Source organism: Dromiciops gliroides, chromosome 1 (assembly GCF_019393635.1).
Source record: "Dromiciops gliroides isolate mDroGli1 chromosome 1, mDroGli1.pri, whole genome shotgun sequence".
NCBI lineage: Eukaryota > Metazoa > Chordata > Mammalia > Microbiotheria > Microbiotheriidae > Dromiciops > Dromiciops gliroides.
In genome coordinates, this window is record NC_057861.1 from 116,068,476 (window position 1) to 116,093,580 (window position 25,105).

At 38.3% G+C, this 25,105-nt stretch overlaps 1 protein-coding gene across 1 annotated transcript in view; it reads left to right on the forward strand.

The window, feature by feature from the left end:
- The first annotated feature begins 1,144 nt into the window (after window positions 1–1,144).
- Window positions 1,145–25,105, forward strand: part of TNFRSF11B (TNF receptor superfamily member 11b) — a 48,892-nt gene continuing 24,931 nt past the window's right edge. Inside the window, 2 exon segments of the mRNA XM_043977425.1 lie at window positions 1,145–1,338; window positions 1,340–1,390. Coding sequence (XP_043833360.1) covers window positions 1,261–1,338; window positions 1,340–1,390 — 129 coding nt within the window. The 5' untranslated portion in view covers window positions 1,145–1,260.

The following is a 25,105-nucleotide window of genomic DNA, read 5'->3' on the forward strand; positions in this document are numbered from 1 at the left end:
AGGCAGAAGGTGAATAACTTCAGAGACTATCTACTTGAACCTGTACCCCTTAGGAAATGAGGAAACTTGGGCCCAGAGAGGTCAAACATCTTCATCAAGGTCACAACTGGAACAAACATCATGGGGAATGGGCATGAACTGATGTCCCTTCTTCTAGATCAGATTCTTTGTGACTTAGGACAAACAGTAACTTGCTCTGAGATTCAGTTTCCTCATTTGTAAAATGAGAAGGTTGTACTGGATGAGGGATTCTTAATCTTTTGGTCTGAACCCCTTCTGAAGTCTGTTGAATCCTTTTGAGCCCTTCTCAAAATAACGTCAAATGCTTACAATAAAATACATGGGATTACAAAGGAAACCCAATTATATTGAAACACAGTTATCAATTTTTAGGAAATTCTCTATGCCAAGATTATATACTTTTTCACTGTGCCTAGCTGACACCCTGTGCCTCAATTTCCTTATCTGTAAAATGACAAGAGATGGACTAGATCATCTCTAAAAAGTCCCTTCTAGATCTGAATCTGAATCCATGAAGGGTGACCATGTACAAACTGGCAAGAAACTGAAAAGTTGATGAGGGTCAGGGGGAGAAAGAAAGAAAATTTTGCTGCTTTTCCTCACACAGTGTCTGGCTAGAACCTTAATCCTTCACCAAGGCAGCTACAGTCCTGGGCTCCAACATGCTTTCTTGGTGCATCAGGTCCCTGAAGAATCCCCTAGCCTCCAAGTTGGAAATTCAACCGGTAGGGGATTGGAGAAATCCAAAGAAACGCGCGCAGGGTGAATGGGATTTTTGACATCTCTGTTCAGTGCGTGCAAAGGGAAACACTGTGGGCCCGTCAGCCTTTATTCCCAGCTGCCAGGCTTGCTCCGGGAAGGGACAGGGATGTCTCACAGCCTGGCCCCAGACAGCTGCCGCCCGTGTGCGCAGGCCAGTCGGTGGCTTTATTTTTTTATTTATTCTTTCTTTCTTTCTTTTTTTTTCTTCCTTCCTCCGCCTCCCTCCCGCCTCGCCCCGCGCAGACTTTCTTCTCACCCCCCTGGGTCATTCTCTGAGCTTCTGCAGTGAAGGAGTTAACCACCTTCCCCCTTCCCCCTATCCTCACCCCCCCCTCCTTCCCCCCACCCCCTTCCCAGTTCCTAAAAAAGAAAGGCTCAAAGTTTGGTCACGGGCACAGGGAGAGAGAGATCAAAGCCGAGGCAAAACTTCCTGTTGTAGGAGGCTCTGTATATAAGTGCCTGGGTAATGTTGGGGGGATGTCAGCACCATCTAGCAGGAGAAGCAAGCGAGCGAGCTCTCCCTCCCTCCACTGTCTGTCTGCCTTCCCAGCCTCTCGGGGTTTCCCTAGAGACCACAATGAACAAGTTCCTCTGCTGCACGCTTGTGGTAAGTCCGGCAACTGAGGGAGATCCAGACTCTAACTGCCTGCGATCCGGGAGACAGTGTCCCCTTCCCTGCAACAGCCGCCCCGGGCCTTGGGGCGGAGGGGGCTCGGGTCAGGCTTGGGCACTGGATTTGCAGGTTCATAGAGCGGGGTCCTCGATTTGTTTTCTCACTCCTCATAACACATAACTTTGGGAAAATATGTAAGGTGGAAAAGTTACTTCCCCAGGATCCTTAACCTGGGATACATGAACTTTAAAAAAAAAAGTTTGATAATTGTATTTCAATATAATTGCTTTCCTTTGTGATCCTTCATATTTTTTCTTATGCATTTAAAATATTAATTCTCAGAAGAGGTCACCAGATTGCCAAAAGGGGGAAATGACACAAAACAGGTTAAGAACTCAGGTAAGGAGACATGAGAAAGACACCGAAGACTATTAAAGAAGTAGTTTTCATGCGTGTATGTGGGGGGTAGGGGGAAGGGGGGAGGCGTTTATTTTTGTTTTTTAACCAAAATCATCCTTTGCCCTGTCTTTCAGTCAGGCTTTTATGGGCTTCCTTTGTCACACTTGTCCCTATAGCCCTCCCCTCCAGGATGTGATTAATAGGTCCATGGATGTCTTGTATTAAGTATAATCTTTACCTACACCTACTATAGCTCTTTATGCAGTGACATGGCCCAGAAGAGCTAGCAAGAGGTTGAAGGTGAGATTCTATAGTGGAAAGCTGGCCCCACTGAAGCCTTGAAAACTGCCTTTGAATTCCATCTTTGCAAGCCCCTTCATCTTAGTTTTCCCATCTGTGAAATGGGGATATTAAACTTGTGCTCCCTAACTTGTTGAGTTCTAGTTATTCCTAAACATTCAAGCACTCCATAAATGTCTGTATTGGAACAATTCTTTTTAGAGACCATTATTAGGCAACAACCTGGATGTTTGTATCAATAAATGTAACTTGCCATTTCATTCAAACTGGAGCTCATTTGTTTCATATATTGCACCACAGGAAAGATTGTGCAAACCAACTGGTAAATAGTGGGGGTACGGTTAAATTTGTAGCTAGAAGTCTGTGTTTAAATATCAACTCTGCCATGCTACCAGATTGTTCTGCATGCACATCTTTCTGGGCCTCAATTTCCTCATCTGTAAATTGATGGGGTCTGAGTACATGATTCTTAGGTGCCTTTTCAACTTTAAATCTATGAGCCTCTGATGATAATATATTTAATAACTGTGGAATTGGCCTGTTAATAAGAACTTTCATTTTAAAAAATTATATAATTTCAGCCGTAACATCTGGAGGAAAATATTGCATTTTGTTAAGTCTATTTTGACCTATCCATTGTCAAGTGTTGTACAATACTGTATAGGATTCGATTTTCACTTCTGGTGCAAGTCCCCCTGTCAGCTATTAAAATAATTTTTCCCATTCATGATAATAGCACTTACAAATAGGTAATTATCCAAGCCCTGACTTAGTCTTATATTTCCCTGAAGTCTAATGTTCACCTACATATGAATTAAACCTTCACTGCTACATAAAGCTACAAAAACAAATAACGAAACCACAGAAGGGTTTTGGACTTGTTGGGATGGCTACAGAAATTATAACCTCTAGCCCACAAAGAGTGAATGGCAGCTTATGTAGGCTTCCAGGAAGTTTCTGGGATAGGGAAAGCATATATAAATAATCAAATTATGAAAGAAAGTCAAATTGGTCAACAGACTGTAAATAATTATTTAATGCTTATCTAGTCCTAGTTGCATGTTATTTCTATCTGTCTTGGGCTAGTATAAATACTTTGGTAGTGTTGTCCTCTCCCCCAAGCCCATATTACAAACTACAAACTTTCAGGTGTGTAATATGGAGGTAATAGGCAATATAGTGGTAGGAGGTAGGTGTAGACACAATTATATACACGCTTAGGTGATGCTTTGCTTTAGATGATAAATTGTGTGATCAAAATTTAAAAAAAATTCTATCATGCTGAATATGGACAGCACTCCAGCTTAGAACATTTTTCATTTCTTTTTTATTTTAATCTGTAAAAGAAGGAGGTTGGATCAAAGGGGATCCCCTCCAGCTCTGATTCTATGATCTTTTATTTTCTGAAGTTCAATTTATCATTTTGGTGAAAAAAAAAAACAGGAATGGCTATTTTGTGCTTACACGGATCCTTTCATCTATTCCTGGGTATAATAAGTAGTTGTTAAGCACCCACTATGTGCAAGGCACTGTTAGGTGATGTAAGGAGGGATACAAAGCTATATAAAACATGACCCTCATTCTAGTATAAAAACTATATAGTCTAAGAGAATTAACTGACATTTAGGGGTTAAGTGACTTGCCTAATTAGGATAGCTTATTGCCCCTGAAGTTTGGAAGGTCTGAATTCAAATCACGACTCCCATACTTAGCAGCTATATCACATTGGGTAAGTCACAGTCTCTTTCAGCCTTAATTTCCTTATCTGTAAAATGGGGACAATAACAGTATGGTTGTTGTAAGGACCAAATTTGTGTGTGTGTGTGTGTGTGTGTGTGTGTGTGTACATATATATAAACTAATTTGGTCCTTAAAACAACCATATATACACACACACACACACATGCACACATGCATATATACATATGTATGTATACACACACAACATATACTATATATAATATATTAATAATATATAATATATAACATTTATAATATTACACACACATACACACACACACACACATATATATACATATCATACTGCACAGCTAAGTGGTAGAATGCATAGACCACTGGGTCTGAAGTCAGGAAGACTCATCTTCCTGAGTTCAAATGTGGACTCAGTTACTTACTAGCTGTGTGATCCTGGGCAAGTCACTTAACCTTGTTTGCCTCAGTTTCCTCCTCTGTAAAATAACAGGAGAAGGAAATGGCAAAGCACTCCAGTATCTTTGCCAAGAAAGCTCTAGTGGGTTATGATGAGTGGGGCACAACTGAACAACAAAATTGCAATTGAGCATTATATCATGGGTTAGTCGGATCAGAGAAATTAAATTTAAAATGGCAAACATTAAGTGCCTATTATTTGCAAGACACTTTGGGTGCAAAAAGAGACTAAGTTTAACATCAGAAAGATAGGGCCCAGGCTGCAATTTTTCACTTTAGCAACGCTGAAGAAACCAACATGCTGATACATATGTGGACAGCAGGAGTTTATTAACCAGTCATCTGATCAATTTCACTTGAGTTTGCAGACTTGTTATCCAGGCTGTGCAGAAAAGGCATAGGGATCTATCAAGTTTGATCAGGGTATAATTTAGGCAGTAAAGCAGGCGGTGCGGAGGCTGGGGGTGGGAGGCATGAGTAAAGATACAGGTGTTGGGAGAGGTATGCTTGGGAAAGTGTGAGAAGACCTCAGAAGGCATTGGACCCAACCCATGCCGCCATTTTGCAGATCAGGAAATAGAGGCTTCTAGTGACTTGACTGAGGTCACATATGTAGTGAGTGTCAGAGATGAGATTCCATTCTAGTTCCTCTGACTTCTAATCCAGCTCTCCTTCCACTTGAACTGGTTTGGTGAAAATTCAGGATGCACATGAGGAAGTGATGGCAAGGGGTTCATATGGCTTCCCTGAAGGGTTAAATCATTGGGTTGTAAAGTTTGGCTTCCTTGGACACACTGCTAACAACACCAGATTATATCTACACAGTTGAATGTGGAATGGATGGTTTGATTTGCATTATCCTAATCCATGCCTGAATTGGAGCTATGTGCTGGGAGGTTCAAGGCTTTATACCAGGCACCAGTAGCATCCATTGAACCTTCACAATTAACCTTTGTGTTTGCCTCATAAACTCATGATCATAGGGTTTGTATGTATATGATGTTTTCCTCTGGGTTGCCTCTCTGATGTAAGGCAGTAATGATGGTGCCACACTGGGGATTTTTAGTTTATTTCTATGGTTGGATTCATTTATTTGCTTACCTTTTTTTGAGAGAGAGAAAGAACATAGAAGTGTGTGGAGAATTGTACACAAAGTACATGTAAAAAATTATGTATCTGTACCTAGTAACTTTCCAGGCATTTTTTTCATTGTAATACAGACTTTAAATTCTCTAGTTCAGCTAAAACCACAGAAGCCAAATATCATTAGCTGAAGAATTAAACTTCCTTGCCAAGATGTTCAACCCAGTTAGTGCTAGCAAGTGGCTGTACCAAAGGCATCAGCTAATATTCTTGTAGTCTTACAGATGTTTAGCCTGCTGGGTTTTGCTTTCAGCTACTCTCAACCCCCTGCCTGCTTTCCTCCCTTGCTGAAGGCATTCTAAGAAAGGCATTATTTTTTTTTTTAACATCGCATTATCCAACAGCAGTTTATCAAATCATAGAATCTTTTTGTTAGGAGTATAGAAAAGGTCATCAGATTCTTTTTACTTCCATTCAAAATAACTTTGCATAGATAATAAGCTTAATGATGCATCAGTGACTTTCTCATTAGTGGAAGTGTTCAAACAGAAAATGATTGTAAAGCTAACATTTATACAGTGCTTTAAATTTTGCAAAGAAAAAAACATTTATGGGGCAGCTAGGTGGTGCAGTAGATAAAGCACTGGCCCTGGAGTCAGGAGGACCTGAGTTCAAATTCGACCTCAGACACTTGACACTTACTGGCTGTGTAACCCTGGGCAAGTCACTTAACCCCAATTGCCTTGCAAAAAACCCCCAAAACCCAAAAAGCATTCACACCCACGTTCTCTCTTGAGCCTCACAACAATGGGGGGGTGAGTACTATTATAATCATCCTCTTTTTACATATAGGAAAACTGAGACTGACCTAGATTAACTAACTTGCCCAGAGTCACACAACCAATAGATGTGTGAAGTGGGATTCAAACTCACATCTCCCTGGCTCAAAGACATACATATAACATATACATACACATATACAGATACACAAAGACACACATGATGTACACACATATATTACTTGTGTAAATGTGTAATTATATATAATTACATGTATGTGTTTATGGATATGGATATGTATTATATCATACATACATATATACATTCAGGCTAATCTAGGTTTCACCTGGTCATACTGGATAGGTTCTTATGCCTTTTCTATGCATCCTGAACACTCATGTGAAATTTACCCAGTGATTGATTGATAAACAAGGTCCTTCATATATGTTTCATCATGATGGCCTTCTTCAGCTTTGCTAGAGTAAAAATTGTGTCCTAGGCTTATCTTTTAACTGTTAATCTCAGTCTCTTTCTTTTTTTCACCCAAAGGGCCTACATATTATAGGCACTTAATAAATGTGTACCATTTTAAATTTAATCTCTCTGCCCTACCAGCACATGCTATAATGTTCTATATTATCATTAACCCTATTGTATAGAGAAGACTTAAGACAAAACTAGGCAGTGAATCAGGTTCCCACAGTCCATTAATGCATCCATCAAGGATTTATGAGGTATATACTTACTTGAGAGGCAGTGTGTCGTAGTGAAGGGGATATTGGTTTCCACGTGGAGGAGACTTGGATTTTAGGCCTGACTATATGACCTTGGGGAAAAAACTCACTGAACCTCTTGATGACTTACAAAAAATAGTTGACAATTTTCATTGATGGAGGAAGTTGCTTAATGGGAGCTTCCTACATATGTGAAATAAAAAACCTGATGGAAGGGAAATAAATTCGTATATGCAGAACTCTAGAGAAGACAGAAAGAAAAATAAGGCAAGTTCTCTAAACAAAGAGTTGAGGCAGGCAAAGAATCTAGAGATCAGTGACTTAGTTGCCTAGTCATAAGAAAAATAAATCATAATTTCCATAGTCTGATGTGAGGACTTGGTCTTTCATATGAGAAAAGATAGGTGACTTTTTTCTGGTCCCAAAATGAGTCTTTGTTATACTTCAAAAGAAATGACTGGTAATGAGCTGTATATCTGTGAGTGAGTCACCTCACTCCTCTGGGTCTCAGTTTCCTCATTTGCAGAATGAGGAGGTTGGACTTGGTGACCTATAAGGTCCCTTTTAGCTCTAACATTCTCCAGTTCCCTACCTCAAGCACCATCGCTTAGGCCCTTGTCAAAAGATAGCACCAATGACTCTGGTGATCCTGACTTCACTCCTGCTGTCAATCTAGCCCTGCTTTTAATTACTTCCCCTTTGGAAGGTCATTTGAGAGAGGCTTCCAGGGTCACCATCTGGTCTGAGTAATGCTATTTTTTCCCTCCAGGGAATAGCTCCATATGAGAAATGTCAATCTTATGGAATTAATAAAGTAGGAAATGGATTCCGTATACAGTATCTAGAGACTCAATTATGGAATTTTGTGGTACCCTTAGGTAGTGGCACTGCCAATTACAGAGTCCTTGTGCTGACAGGTCAGTCAGGGAAAAAAATAGTTGCATTACTGAAAAGTTGCCTGTTAGGTACAGGTCCATATATTAAATTCTATTTTTCCATTGACTTAACATTTTTTAAAATTAGAGATGTGTTCCTAAAGAAGAAATTAGAACAACAGAAGCAGAGCATTATACAAGCATCATTGATAATGTTTTACTTCATTTGCAACTTTTCAGGAACCATCCTTGCTACATATGTAAAGATATATAGACTTCTTTATTATAGATTTATAGCTAAAGAAAGGACGGCACATAATAAAAAGAATGATAATGGTGATGATGATGATAAAGTTTATACAGCACTTTCTTCACAACAACTTTGTAAGGGAACCTTTACAAAACACATTTATATAATTAGTCTTTTAAAATATATAAATTGCTCATAACAACCCTGTGACATAGGGTAGAAAAAGTGGTGTCTTCCTCATTTAATGAATGAAGAGATTGAGGTTCTGAGAAGTTGTGACTTAGCCAAGGCCAGTAAGCAATCAACAAGCATAATTCATATGCCTACTATGTGTCATACTCTGGGCTAAGTGCTGAGGATACAAAGAAAGGCAAAGATGAGATCTCTTCTCTCAAGTAGTTCACATTCTTATGGGGAAAACAACATACAAAAAACCCCCCTATATAAGGTTATATATTCAGTCTCCTAGACAGGGCCCAGACTCAAGTCTTCTGACACCAAGAGCAGTGCTCATTCCTCAATGCCACACTAGCCCCCTGTTTTAATGCACAGACTAATGGGCTATGAACCAGGAAACCAACATCTTGTTCCCAGTTCTTGTAGCGAAGATATACATTAAAACTAGATAATCTATAATATATCTTCCAGCCATAAACCATTATCCTATGATCTATGTCCCCATTCTTTAAGCTTGCCCCTCTAGAAAGATGGTGAAGACAATGGAAGCCTATGTCTGGACAATACTCATGACTAGGTCAAACCATTCTCCTTCCTGGTCCTTTGGTTTTACCAACAAAGACGAGGTTGAGTTGCCGTCTTGCTAGTATTGCTTCTGCACACTGATGTTGTAAGAATCCATGAAGGCCTTTGCAATGGCTCCCAAGTCAGTACAATGTCAACCAAATTGGGTTAAAACACAGTGGCCCACAATGGCAAAAGCTAGTTACCCTGACAATACCAGCAACATCTGTGAACTATCTGTGAAGAAAAAAAAAGGAACTAGGTATGGTAAACTTGAAATAGATACAACTATGGTATTTTTACATGACCTGTAATTAGCTTTTGGAACTAGCTAACAGAATATTTTCAGGTCAAGAAGCACAGAAAGTTTAAAAAAAGAGTTAGGCATTCTTTGGAATAAGAATATCTGTACAAAACATTAGTAAACCAGAACACTAATGAGACCCCTTTATTACATGCTTGGACTCTGATAATTTATGCTGCAGCACCTTAACTTGTGGACAGAAATGCTTAGGTTTGTTAGGGCTTTTGTGTGTTTGTTTTGTTTTGTTTTGTTTTAATGAGACATGGTCAAGTGTTTTTTGATTTTTGTTTTTTGTTTTTTGTTTTGTGAGGCAATTAGGGTTAAGTGACTTGCCCAGGGTCACACAGCTAGTACGTGTCAAGTGTCTGAGGCCAGATTTGAACTCAGGTACTCCTGACTCCAGGGCCAGTGCTCTATCCCTTGCGCCACCTAGCTGCCCCTCAAGTGCTTTTAAAAAAAATTATAACATTTTGCAAGGTTACATAACTGGACAGATTGAGTATAGCTCCCTTCCTTGACCCCAACCCAATCAAACTCTCAGAAGCAGATGAATCAGTCAGACCATAAGGGAATACATAATACTAGATGAAACGAACCCACTTTCCGGGTAAGGATATTGCCATTCCAGAAAAATTCATATACTGTTGAGTTTAGCTTATCAAGTTTCGTTTTTTAATTATTTGAAATTCACTTTTCAAAAAATAACAATTCTCAAGACTTTTAATGAGTTTCAAATATCATTCAAGTGATGTTAGTTTATTTTTTAAAATTAAAGAATTTTATTTTAAATTTAAATTTAAAATTTTATTTAAAAAATCAAATAACAGTTTTATTTGGACTCACATTGTACAGGGTCAACATTTTCAATGAGATCCTCTCAAATATTGACATGGAGATATTTGTATGAGACCTCCAAAGTAGGAAAACATATGACAAGATACATTTAAAATTAAAAACAGACACTGGTGCATCCATTTTTTCCCCTTTTGCTGTCTTGGTAAAGTCAATTTTGTTCTCTGGCCTCTGATCCAAAACCTCAAAGCCTTTGCCATAAAATATTCCTTTCTTGCTCCAAAAATGCTTCCTTTTATTCTCAGAAAGTCCTAGCATAACACATTCTTTAAAGGGTTTTTAAAATTTTTATTCAATGAGAAAAGAGCTATGGGAGACTCGGAATCTAATTCTAGTTTAGCCACCAATTAACCATTTGACCTTGGGAGACAAGTCACTTAAACTTTTCATAGCTTCAGTTTTCTCATCTGTAAAAGGAAGAGATTGGAATAAATGTTCTTTACTGTCAAAACAACATTTAAAATGCAATTATCTGAATTTTAAAGGAAAAAGGTGTACGTTCTTTTTCATGCTAAAAGACTAAAATGATTGATGAAGTTTGTTTTTCTTTTAACAATTTTCTCCTAAAAGCAAAGACAATGAAAGAGGTTTTCTTGCAGTTGGCATGGTTTCTGCCAACTGAAGAAGTTGGAGTAAAAAATTCTGATGCAACTCTTTCTGGAAAACTTTTGAAATTTTGGCCATGTTTGGTACAACACAGCATAATTTATTAGTATCACATCTAATTTATTAAAAAGATTTATAACTCATTATTCTGAATTGAGGTTTCTTTTTTATAGATAGTCACACTCATAGAATAATGCATGAAGGGGGTGAGGTGTCATAATAGTAAGATTTCTGGACCTGAAGTCAGGAAGATCTAAATTCAAATTCTCCTTCAGACTTACTGGCTATGTGATGCTGATCAAATCACTTCACCTCTATCTGCTTTAGTTTCTTCATGAATAAAATAGGATGACAGCTCCTACCTCCCAAAGTTGTTGTGTTTGCAAAGTTTGCTTTGCAAATTTGCAAATTTTAAAGTGTTATTTCAATCATGATGATTATTGTTATTATTGTCATGATCTTAGATTTAGATTTGGAATGGGTTTTACATATCATTAATTCTTCTTTAAGGTCACCCAGTTAGTAAATTGAATCAACATTTAAACCAGCTTTTTCACTCCAAATCCAACACCCTTTATAATATAATGCACTTTTTGTTTTAATCATTTTGTAGTATAGACTTGAGATTTTAGCCGGGTGAGGAACTCAAAATATGGAAATACTCCACCTTTGAAACTCCCCACTTCCTGGACAATGGAGTCTCACAGAGATCTAACTGAGGCAAGAGGTTAAGAGAGTTACCCATGCTCACACAGGTGGTTTCTACCAACCCACCAACAAACCAACCAACCAACCAATCAATCAATCAATCAACTTATTAAGTGCCTTCTATGTGTCAGACACTATGCTAAGTGCTAGGATACAAAAAGAGGCAAAAGATAGTTCTTGCTTTCAAGGAGGGCAGGACTTGAATTCTGGCATTTGTCTCTAAAACCAGCTCTCTATTCACCCTGGCATACTAGTAATATGATAATATAATGCATACACATGTGAGATATCTATGTATATACATATATAGACACACAAATAATGTGTATGTGTATACATGTACTTATATGTGCATACATGTGTATGTTTAAATGCATATGTGTATCTACCTATACATACATATTTGCACATATCTATAATATGTGTAGAATATCTAAAATAACATCCATATATATGGTAAATGTATAAAATTTTATATTGTACTCTATTAACAGACAATTTCAAAACATTCCTCTAAGTACTTCTTGACAGTTATAATTAGGGTTATTAGCGATCTCCTTCAAGTTATTAGCTAGAATTTGTTGAGTTGCATATAATATTTAAAATATGTAAATAGCATTTAAAGAAATATTTGACAACCTCACTTTGCTTTTCAGGAATAAGCATTTAATATTCAGATATGGTAAGCAATATTTTAGGACAAATAAGTATAATGATTAGATATACTTATCAGATATGTGAGATCTCTCTAAATGCCCCAGGTTCCTGGGTGAGTTTCTTTTTCTTTAATTTCCATGGGGGAAAAATTCCACCCATCTTTGGTCCAAAAAAGACTAACAGGAAAATGTAAGCTCTGTTTTATGGTTACTGCAAACTTTTGATAAATGATCTGTGTTGGGAGTGGGAGGGTTATAAATTCAATAATAAAAAATGGAAAACCTGTAATTTAGGCACATAAACAGTTTTAATCTCTTTCCCCATGAAGTATATTGCCAGAATTCATAACAAAAAATGTGTTGATTAGTTTGAGCCTCTACCCTCCTCTATTACTTACCTTCTTAATGAGGAGAGAATGAGGCTGGTCACTCTGCACAGCCCTCCCTCACTTAAATTCAATTCACTTGCAAGCCATGACATCTCCTTCTTGATGTCCCAGTTGTCTCTGAGAATGGAGGACAACAACCAACCTGTGAGTGGTAGTAGCTGCCCCACTGGGAACCCAACTGGCCAGTTCCAGTTGGGCAATGCAGCTCCTTCCTTCCTTCCTTGTTTCTTTCCTTCCTTCCTTCCTTCCTTCCTTCCTTCCTTCCTTCCTTCCTTCCTTCCTTCCTTCCTTCCTTCCTTCCTTCCTTCCTTCCTTCCTTCCTTCCTTCCTTCCTTCCTTCCTTCCTTCCTTCCTTCCTTCCTTCCTTCTTTCCTTCCCTCCTCTTCCTTCTGTCCGCATAGAAAATTATACCGTTACCTGTGGGTGCTGGGCCCAAAGGAATATAAATTTTGATTGCTGAAACCTCACAAGATAATCTTGGGGTTTATGGGCTAGATTTCTTTTTTTTGGACCATGTCTTAAAACCAAATTGCTCAGGCACTCATTGACTGGGCAAGAATAAGTCACATTCCAAGCCTCACTTGGTCATTGTTTGGGCTTCCCTGGCTCAGAGTGAATGTAAATAGCAATTATTCACTTACTAGCTGTGTGACCCTAGGCAAGTCACTTAACCCTCATTGCTCCCCCCCACCCCCATACCGCCAAAAAACAATTATTTCTGTTTTGGCCAGAAACCCTGAGGGTCTCTCCCTCCCAGACTGATTTTATTATTTTTTTTATTAGGAAAAAAAGGTCATTCTTTGCCTAATTTCTATTTTTAAACATTTCTATTTAAAGTTTTAAGTTCCAAATTCTATCCCTCTCTTCCTCCCTTCCCTCCCCCTCCCTGAGGTAACAAGCAATCAGATATATAGGTTATACAAATAAAATTAGTCATTTTAGACAAGTAGGATCAAATAAAAGAAAAATGAAAGAAAGTGAAAAATAGCATGCTTCAGTCTCTAGTCAATATCAGCTTTGTCTCTGGAGATGGGCAGTGTGGTTAATAATTAGCCCTTTAGGATCGCCTTGGATCATTGTATTGTTGAGAATAGCTAAGTCATTCACAATTCTTCATCTAACAGCAATGCTGTTACTGTGTACAATGCTCTCCTGGTTCTGTTCACTTCATGTTTGCCTCATTTCTTATCTAGCTTTATTCACTGAAGGGCCATTGCCTCAGAAAAACTGAGACCTGGGAAAGAAGTTACTTTATGTTTTGTTTGTTTGTTTTGTTTTTGTTTATGTTTTTTTTTTTGGTGTGTTTTTTTTGTGGGGCAATGAGGGTTAAGTGACTTTCCCAGAGTCACACAGCTAGTCAGTGTCAAGTGTCTGAGATCAGATTTGAACTCAAGTCCTCGAGAATTCAGGGCTGGTGCTTTATCCACTGTGCCACCTAGCTGCACCCCCAAAAGTTACTTTAAAAAGGCCAAGGCTTCCCACTGCATCCAGGGCCATCTCCAGTTGTCCAGATCTATATCTTGCCACTGGACCCAGATGGCTCCAGAGGAGAGAGTGAGACTAGTGACTTTGCACAGACCTCCCTTACTTAAATCCAGTTCACATGCAAGTTATGGCATCTCCTTCTTGATGTTATGCTCCTTCTTGATGCCAAGGTCCTCTGAGGATGAAGAACAAACAACAATAATGAACAATGAAAAAATCCAAATTCTGAAAGTGGGATAAAGTCAGTACAATTTGGGGAGCATCAAGTAAGCATCGGTTATATACCAGGCAATGTGCTAGTATATGGGATATCTAATCCAAGTCCCAAAGTTCATTGGTATGGGACTCTCTCTTTATTGGTGGAGATCAATGCCCTGTATGAAGGACAGAGTGGAGTGAGGGCTAAAGGGAAGAGAACTCTTCAGTTTCTTTGAGTCTCATTAGTTTGTTTTTTTTTTTTAGTGAGGAAATTGGGGTTAAGTGACTTGCCATGGGTCACACAGCTAGTAAGTGTTAAGTGTCTGAGGCCGGATTTGAACTTAGGTACTCCTGACTCCAGGGCCGGTGCTCTATCCACTGCACCACCTAGCTGCCCCTAGTCTCATTAGTTTTGTGGAATCTCTTCACTCTTTTGGGGCTCTGTGGTTCCTTTAGTTGCTTCTGGCTTCTACCTTTTAGAGAGAAGATGGAAGATGCCAACCTCACTTCAAGTTGATGAAGAAAAACTCTCTGGAAAGAAGCCAGCGTGATGGAGACTGCCAGCTCTTCTCATGTCAACTTCTTCCCAGCTTACTGTACTCAAGATCCTTACATGGGGGTTGGAGTGGGGGGAACATATACAAAAAGAGGGAAATATAAAATATATGCAAAGTATATCAAAAATAATTGTGCGGTAAAATGCTAATGCGCTGCTAGATGGAGCAGTAGATGGAGTGCTGGGTCTGAAGTTGGAAAGACTCATCTTCCTGAGTTCAAATTTGACCTTAGACAGTTATTAACTGTGTGACCCTGTGCAAGTCACCTAACCCTATTGGCCTCAGTTTCCTCATCTGTAAAGTGAGCTAGAGAAGAAAATGGCAAACCATTCCGGTATCTTTGCCAAGAAACCCCAAATGGGATCACAAATTTGGACATGACTGAAATGACTGGAAAACAAAAAAGTGCTAACAACTACAGGGTGAGGAAAACCTCACTTAGGACATACCACTTAAACTGAGCCTTGAATGAATCAGGGGATTTTATTAGGCAGAGATGAAGAGGCATCCCAGGAATGGGAATACCACGTACAAAGGTATAGTCTGGGAATGTAGGATGTCATGAGGAGAGAATACTAAGTAAGCTATTTTGGGCTAGAATGTAGAATGATGGGGGGAAATGGTTTGAAATAAGTTTAGAAAGTTAATTTGGACCCATATTATAAAGGGTCTTAAATGCCAGAGCCATAATAGATAGAATCCTGAACTTCAAATGAGGAAAATTGCAGTTCAAATCTAGCATCAGAAATTTCCTGTGTGACCCTGTATAATCTACTTAAAATCTTGATTTACTAATCGACAAACTGGGTTGAATAATAGTAGTACCTAACTCCCAGGGCTGTTGTGAGGATAAGATGAAATAATATTTGCATAGTGCTCTGTAGCTCTTTAAGTACTATATAAATATTATTTTATCTTAGTGGCCATAGGGAGCCATTAAAGCTTCTTCACATGCTCAGCCTTTTGCTGTAATAATATTAATTTGGAAGTTATGTATATGATAAAATAGAATAGAATAGAATAGAATAGAACAGAACAGAACAGAACAGAACAGAACAGAACAGAACAGAACAGAATAGAATAGAATAGAATAGAATAGAATAGAATAGAATAGAATAGAATAGAATAGAATAGAATAGAATAGAATAGAATAGAATAGAATAGAATAGCATAGGAAGAATTCATGTGAGAGATGGTGAGGGTCAAACCCAAGGTGGTAGCCTTGGAAGTTGAGATAAGGAGAGAAATGCAAGGAATGTTGGAGAAGTCTAATCTACAGGACATGACAACTGATTGGCTATGAATAGTATGGGGGACGGAAATGTCTAGGATGAGTACTGTGAACCTAGATTATTGGAATGGCAAAAGTGTGATAGAAATAGGAAAGTCGGGAAGAAAAGATCATTTTGGGCAAAAGATAATGTGTTCTTTTGGGGGTATGTTAACTTTGAATTTCCTATAGGTCATGTAGGCATTTTGTGATATGGAACTGACATCCAGAGAGATGTCAGGAATGAATATGTAGATTTGGAAGTACTCGGGATAGAGATAATAATTGAATAGGTGGAATCCTATGAGTTCACCAAGAACAAGAGAATGAAAAGAGGGAAGAATAGAGACTGTTAGAGAATCCTGAGATATGCCTATGCAGGATGGGAGAGAAATGTTTGATGAAAAGAAGACAAAGAATTGTAAGAGCTACAAGTTCGACCAATTATCTACTAAATAAATCTGAATGCATAAAATAATAGTGATAGCTAGCATTTATATAACACTTAAAAGTTTACAAAGACTTTACATATTATTTCATTTTATCCTCCCAGCAACACTGGGAAGTAGATGTTGATATTATTTCCATTTTACATAATAGCAAACTGAGGCTTTGAGAAATTAAGTGAGTCCTCCAGGGTCACACAGTTAGTAAGTATCTAGAGCAGTATTTGAATACAAATCTTCCTAATTCCAACGTTCTACTATGATGTATGGTTGTCTAATAATCAAAGATTAACTGGCAGGGATATTGCATGCCTTTCACTTCAACCCACTTATATTTCAGATGAGGAAAGTATGGGAGGTTAGGGGATTTGCCCAATATTGCCCATGTAGTAAATAGAATAACTAAGATTCAGATCCAGATCCTTTGACTCAAAAATCTATCACTCTTTAACTGGAGGATTCATCAGACATTCTAGACTTTGATCATAACTCCAATCAATAAATTAAAAAGCATGCATTAGGGGGCAGCTAGGTGGCGCAGTGGATAGAGCGCTGGCCTTGGATTCAGAAGGACTTGAGTTCAAATATGGCCTCAGATATTTGACACTTACTAGGTGTGTGACTCTGGGCAAGTCACTTAACCTTCATTGCCCCGCCAAAAAAACCAAGCACCCATTAAGTCCCTAGTATGTGCTAGTCCCTGTTTTAACCACTGGGGATACAAAGACAAATATAAACAGCCTCTTCCCTCAAAAGGTAGCTAGGTGGTACAGTAGATAGAACCCTGGGCCTGGAGTTAAGAAGACCTGAGTTCAAATCCAGCCTCAGACACTTACTAGCAATGTGACCCTGGGCAAGTCACTTAACCTCATTTGCCTCAGTTTCCCCATATGTAAAATGAGCTGGAAAAGGAAATGGCAATCCATACCAGTATCTCTGACAAGAAAACCTCAAAAGTGGTCCCAAAGAGTCGGACATAACTGAGAAGTACCAAAACAACAATGCCCCCAAGGAGCTTACATTATGTCAAGGGAGACTACAAAGACAGGATCTTTTCTCTAAGTTTTCACCTCTGCCCTTCTTGTGGACTGGACTACTTCCAGATGTTTACACTAAACCCAGAGGTGGAAGTCATAGGAGAGGCAAAGCAAATGGATGAGAGCTACTATTCATCTTTATTGCCTTGTCTCCCCTCATCAGTGTGGGTTTCCAACCACAATGTGAGGATACCAGATGGAAGCAGTAATTTTCTGGCCGCATGGCCTTTAAAATAGGAACCTCACTGTTTTCCAAAAATCCGCTCACGATGAGTATCCTTGTGGATTTGAGTAGCCTTATTGGTTAATAAGGAACCTCTGCTTCCTGCTGTACCCCCTTATTCCCTATCTCTCTTTAACATGATGCAGTAGAAAGACAATTACATTTGGAGCAAGAGGACCAGGTTTCAAACCCTTGCCTTGCTGTTTACTGTCTCTGTGATAATCACGAGCCAGGCATCTCTCTTCTCTAAGCCTCAGTTTCCTCATCTGTCAAATGAGTCAAGTGGAATAGCTCATTCTTTGAGCTGCCTCAGGGATATCTCATGTACTCACTGGTAGTGATTCATGCCTCCCCTGTTTCTCTTGTCATAGAGCCCTCTTGGAATTCGTGATTTCCTTCAGGATAGCTTAAGTGTCACCTACCTTCCACTTGAGTCTTTCTTGGCCTTTGCTAACTGCAAGGGTCTTCCCTACCAAAGTCTGCATAGTGGTTGGAATACACTCTGTAACAATTCTCAAATTCTCTTGTTATTTGATTCATCTTGTAGTTACTCTTTCTGCTTGGTATGTATCTGTAAAGATGTATGTTGGTTTCTCTAGTAGAATACCTTAAAGGCAAGGACTATTTCATTTTCATCTTTGTATCAATGATGCTTACACCTAGTAGGCACTTAATAAATGCTGGTGGGTTGATAGTTGATTCTGGACTCCCATAACTCATGGACCATTTTGATGACCTCCCTTCTGTTCCTCCCAACCTGGTTACCTCTACAGGTATTCTTTAGCCCAATTCCTTCTTTGCTGGAGCTAATGTGCCCTAGTCTGGGGGTCCATTGAATAAAAGAAAATTCACTGAGTTTTTGTCAAACTCTTTTATTTTCTTTATTTACAAAAGGAAAAAGAGACTCCCAGCTGCATTTATATAAGAATATCAGGCAAAGATTTAGAGTTTCTTATCTACATTGTTAGGGATCCCATATTTACCAACTGGTAAAGTTCTAAGATTAATATTATGAAGCTTCTTGTAGTCTTATTTTAAATACAGTGGCTAGTTCTACATATGATGAGTCACCCATAGCACAAATGCTTAGTATATATTCCCATCCCTCTTTATTCAGTCCAAAACACATTCTACTAATCTTTGTTCATCTGGCAAGCAATGCTTATCTCTTTGGGAGGATTCTTAAAAAGTTAGATGTTCAAATGTAATTCACCTTAGACTGAGTAATAGGAGGGATATAGGAACAGCTAAGGGTCAAGCTATGTTTCCTCCAAGATACTTTAAGACTAGAGCAGAGAGCAATTAAAGAAAGGAAACATCATTGTAGCATTGTACTAGGATATGAGAGATTAGGATTTAATTCTGATACTCTTGTGCCTATTCCTGACACTTCTCAGGAACGTTGTGCAAGTTGTGCCATTAATAAAATAAGAAGGAAAAGAAGGAGGAAAAGAGGAAGCGGAGGGGAAGAGGGCAAGGGAGAGGAGTGGGAGGAGAATATGGAGGATGAGGAGGAGACAAAGAAGAAGGAGGAGGAGGAGGACAAGAAGAAATGTTTGCAGTGAGCTTTACAGGCTAAAACGTATTTTCCTCACAACAATTATTATTAGCCAAATTTTATAAATCAGGAAATTGATGCTTAGAAAGATTAATTGGCCTACCAACAATAAGTGGCAAAACCAAGACTCAGAATCATAGAATATCTGAATTGGGACAAACCGCAGATGTCATCTAGTATAACACATAATTGAATAGATATTGCCTCTATAGTATCCCTGAAAAGAAATTATCCCATTTTCTCTTGGAGATTTCCCCTGATGAGGACTTCCATACCACATGGGGAAGTTCATTCTACTTTTGCCTAGATCTAACTGCTAGGTTTTCTCTTCTAATAATCTCAAATATGCTTCACCATAATTTCTACCCATTCCTCCTAGTTAAGTGCCCTAGGACCAAGGAAAACACTTCTAATCCCTCTTTCTTACAACAGCCGCTTTAATACTGAAAGATAGCTATTATCCTCTATTCCTACCACAGATCTTCTCTTCCTGAAAACTAGATATCCCTTAGTTCACTCATTTAACAGTCATTTATTTATCAACCAATTAAAATGTGCCCAGCACTATGCAAGAGAGTTTATATTCTCAAGGATTATTTTAAGAATTACTTAACAAAACCTCAAGGAATTTATATTCTATACCTTCTTTATGACTCAAATTCCTGTACCCTTTCATCTACCACTTAGGGTTTTGCTGTGCCTATATCTATGATCATTCCTTCCTTTTATTCAGTTCTATGAAGTAAACATTTATTAAGTGTGCCAGGCACTAAAGATGAAAAGGATAAAAATGCACTGGTTAGAGTGCTGGACCTAGAGTCAGGAATACCTGCATTCAAATCTGTCCTTAGAGGCTTACTAGCTGTGTGACCCTGGGCAAGTCACTGGATCTCTCTGCCTCAGTTTCCTTATCTGTAAAATGGAGAAAATTTAGGAGATAGAAAAATTATAGGCGATAACCCTAGCTCCCAGGGTGCTCTGTGTGTGTGTGTGTATCAAATGAAATAATATTCAAACATTAAAGTAAATGCTAATCATCATCATCTCCAACAACATCATTAATAGTGATAGAAGTAGTATTCCACTGGGGTCAGTGGGTGGAACTAAGAAATAACAATAACAACAACAACAACCATAATGAGAAGAATAATCATAATAATAATAAGCTTGAGAAATCATAGAAAGAGCAAGTGGCGGCAGAGCTGGTATCAGAATTTAAAACTTCAGTTTCTTATCATATCCTTACCCAGGTCTTTCCCTCCCTTGTTTTCCTCTTAATTGCCTTCTGCTTTTTAAGTCATAGAATGGACATATCCACTAACAGTAAAAGCACAGTGAAGTGGTTAATCAGTTGAAGTTTAAGCAAATTGGAGCTGCTAGAGAATACTGCACAATGTCAGCTAAAACTTCAAGCAAACGGAGCTCGATAATGCTGAAACCATGGTGTATGACCAAGGCTGAGTTTTCCAATGGATTTCCTCAAAATGGGCTGTGATTACCAAAACTGTAATGGGGTCAACCGAGCCCCATGGACACGGTTTTGGAAATCGGGTACTATAGTACATTCTATGGTTCATCAGGATTAGATAAGAACAGTTATCAAGAGGCAGGAGCCAGAATAATAGATTGGGGTTTAAAGTTGGGCCCTGCAATAGGCAGGAGCTTTCTTGTTGAACAAGATGTTTTCATGTGTGTATAAATATATATGCATATACAATATAATATATGCACGTCAACATATGTCACTTGTATAGACATATATGTATATTGTGTTTGTGTGTATTATTTGGGAATATAACCATTGGGATGCAGCACTTAGAAATAGCTTTCATATAAGGATATATGCAAATGCCTACATACACACATGCATAGCTAGGTAGTGCAGTAGATAAAGTACATATATATACACATACATATGTATATGAATACGTATATGAACACACACACACACACACACACACACACATATATATATATATATATATATATATATATATATATATATATATACACACATTTATGGTGTTTTCAAGTGCTGTTTCTCACTGTATTATTCCTAAGTGATACATACACATACTGTTCCAAATGTTTTAGTGTTTAAAGCTTAAAACTGTACCTAGACATTTGAGACACTTTGTATTCTCACATATATATATATATATATATATATATATATGTATATATATATCTATCATATATCTATATATCTATGTTTTTTCTGTATTCTTATGGAAAGATATTTCTAAGTACTCTTTCCTTAATATTTCAAATGTTAGCTATTTTTTCCAATTCATGTCTAAAAATTATTTGAAACAATATCATCCACAGATTACCAAAAGCATTAACTAATTGGAAAAGTCACATATTGATGGGGGAAACTTCTGAAAGGAAAAACACACATTCAGAACTTATTTTTACTTTGAGGAAATTTCTCAGACACACTGCAACCTCACATGTACAAAACAGGAAAGAAATTGGCATAGTAATTCACATAATAAATCATAGTGTTTGCATTTCTTTTCCTCTATTAGCCTCATGAAAACTGTTGCTATGAGAATAGGATTGGCAGGGAATGGGGGGGGTGACTTTTTTGAAAAAATGATTAAGAAAGATAAACTTGGTAGTGGTTATAAAATGGACAGAAATTAATAATAATATTTCCCGTTTAAATCTGAGTGGCCATATGGGGTAATGGGCAGCAAGCCAGCTTCAGAAAGGGGAACTTGGGTTCACTTCCACTTCTAATGCGTACTACCTTTGTGAACCTAGACAAGTCAACCTCTCAGAGCCCTAAGTAGCTGTCTAGGATTACAAGTAGCACAGAAGGTGCCAACCTTCATTAGTAGAGGGAGTTCCTTTACCTAGGAATTCCCCAAACCCAAGGAAATCACAAGTCAATTCCCTATCCCTTATTTATATTTAGGCTTTGCAAAATGTGTTTCTCATTGTAGCCTTATAAGAAAGGTGATACAGGGCATCTAGGTAGTACAGTGGATAAAGCACTGGCTCTGGATTCAGGAGTACCTGAGTTCAAATCCAGCCTCAGACACTTGAAACTTATAAGCTGTGTGAACCTGAGCAAGTCACTTAACCCTCATTGCCTCGCCAAAAAAAAAAAAAAAAAAAAAAAAAAAGGTGATACAAATAGAATTGTTGCTATTTTACAAAGGAGGAAACTGAGGGTCAGAAAGATTGTGTTTTGCCCATGATCATACCATCATACCATATAATCACCATCTCAGGGTTGAAAGAGGTCTTGGACGCCATCTAGCCCTATGGTGTCTGAACAAGAATCCCCTCTACAGTACCCCCAACAAATGGTATGCAGCCTTTGCTTCAAAAAATTCTAGTGAAGGAGGACAGGGAGCAACAAAGAGGTCTTCACAATAACAATGCCAACCATTAATATAGTTCTTACTATACTGTGCTAAACACTTTACAATTATCTCATTTGATCCTCACAACAACTCTGGAAGGTACGTAGGTGCTATTTTGATTCTCATTTTACAGATGAGGAAACTGAAGCAAGTAGAGGATATATGACTCACCCAGGGTCATACAACTAGGATGTGTCCGAGGTCATATTTGAACGCAAGCTCTCGTGACTCCAGGCTCAGCTCTCTATCCACCATGGCACCTGCTTGCCCCGTGGAGGTGGTGACATAAAATGCCTGATAGGACAAATGGCTTGTCTCTAGTTCCTGAGAAAAATAAACCCTCGGTTTTCATACATCTTTTACAGCTGAAAAAATTGAGATCAATTTTGTTTCACTGCCTGGGCAAGTTCTTATGCATTGTGTACCTGTGTAATTCTCCTGTAGCTATGGCAGGTATTCAGTGTCTTACAATATTATTACCCCAACAATGAAAATTATTCTCATTTTAGACATAATGAAAGAAGACACAAAGGTAGGTTAGAGACTGCTTTGCCTGGAGACAGTTAGGAAGGTAGCCAATCACAGTCAGAGTATCTTTTAGATATATTCCTTCCTAAAGGAAAGGGACCTCTAAGGCCTCCTTCTAGGGTAATGAGTTTGCTTCAGGGTACGGGGGCTGCTTTTCCTTTCTGATTCCAGTGCCTAACACGTGTGCCACATACAATAGGCATTTAATAAATGCAGGTTGAATTGAACTGAATTGAATTGTCCTCTAAGTCTCTCTTTCTACCCCTTCTAATTATACCTCATATTTCTAACAGACCTAATGCTTTAAAAGGTGCTTTTACATACCTAATCTCATTTGGCCCTGTTTCAGTAGTGAGAGTATTTACTACGATTACTATTTTGGGCTAAATTGGGAGCTGGAGATGGGGAAGAAGCATGGGGAACTTCTGCTATGATAACTCCCTACTCCAGTTCAGAACAGCTACTTATCTCTATCATAATCTTATGCCCTGAGGTGTGGACTTGTTTTTAGAATATTTTGATGACTATATGTCTATAGAGTTAGCTTCATTGGTAATTCTATGTATTTTGTTTTATGCATTTAAACACATTATTCAGAGAAAGGGCCCATAGGCTTCCCTGGGCTGACAAGGGCTCATGAAACCAAAAAGATTAGGAATCCATCTTAGTTCACCAGGAACACTGAGAGGTCAGGTGATTCCCCCCAAAATTAAAGGGAATATCAAAGGGAGGAGCTTGAGCCTCGGTTTTCTTAACTCATAAGATCATAGTATTGGTGCTGGAAGGGACTTTGAAGGCTAACTAGTCCAGTCCCTTTATTTTACAATAAAGGAACAGGGCCCAAGAAGGTTAAGTAATTAATCCAAGGCCACACAGTGAGGGTCAGTGGTAAGATTTGAATGTGTGTTCTTGGACTTCAGAGCCAATTTTCTTTCCATTTTACCATGCTGGTTATAAGGCTGTTCCTCTAACCATTCTGGCAGCCATGCTGTCACTGAACACCATCTTATGGATGGGAAAACTAGGATGGGTACAACTAAAAATTCTCCAAGGTCCTTTCTTACTTTAAAATTGTCAGCTTCTTTGCCTTTCTTTTTTAATTTAGTGTTTTCCATTAATAAAATTTTATTTTCTCTACCTCCTACTCCCAATTCCCACTGGAAAAATGAAAGAAAAAGAAGACACTTGCAATAAATATTTCTTGATTAAAAAAAAATCTTACATATGCCTCATTTGGCATGCTAAGTCCATCACTTCTCTATCTGGAGATGAATAGAATGGTTAGCCATTGAAGCGATCAGAATTCTTAAGCCTTTCAAGAGAGAGATTTTTTTTCCATTGTCACAATCATGCACATGCCTGGCAAATGGAACTTTCAGCAACACACCACAGCAAATAGCCTTTGTTTTTGCTGTCTTGGCTTCAGTGAGTTAAGGTCTATACATATCCCTACAGACTAACCAGAAATGTAGCTAACTCTGTATCATCCTCAAGAATTTCCCTGTGGCAGAGATCATGACGAAGGAACACCAATGGAACTCCCAAACACAGCGGTTATTTTAGGAGTTTGTGTGGGCTTCTTTTAATGAACTTTCTAAAAACAGAAACCCACTAGCCCATTCATGACTTCACATCCTGGAGTAAAAGCCCTAGAGCAAAGAACTTGTAGTTCCTAAGAGGAAAATATTCTCAATAGAAGGTAATCTTTTTCCTTCTTGTTCTTTAGGACAAGGTTCCACTTCTTCAGGAGAAGCCTGTGTTTTTCTACTTTCCCATTTGCTAGGAAACTACCATCTTAATAACACTTAACAGAAATTGTTCTCAGAAAGTAGATGAAAATATTTTAAACCACCATTTCTCAGCATTCGGAAATTCAGAAAAGCTTCTGTCATTGTTTCCTGGGGTGGGGGGTCTTGACATTACACTAAAAATGCTCTCCTGGATCATCGATTTAGGTCTCCAGAAGAGACTTTAGAATTCAATTCATCCAAATACTTCATTTTAAAGATGAGTAAACTGAATTTCAGGCCAGATAAATACCTTTCCAGTGTTCACCCACGTAGTAAATAAAAAAGCTGTGATTTCAACACAGACCCTTCAAATGGGTTATATGAGAAATTCCTTGGAACATACAATAAGTCCCTTAAGAATTAGAGTAAACCTGCTGGGGTATAGAGTCCCTAC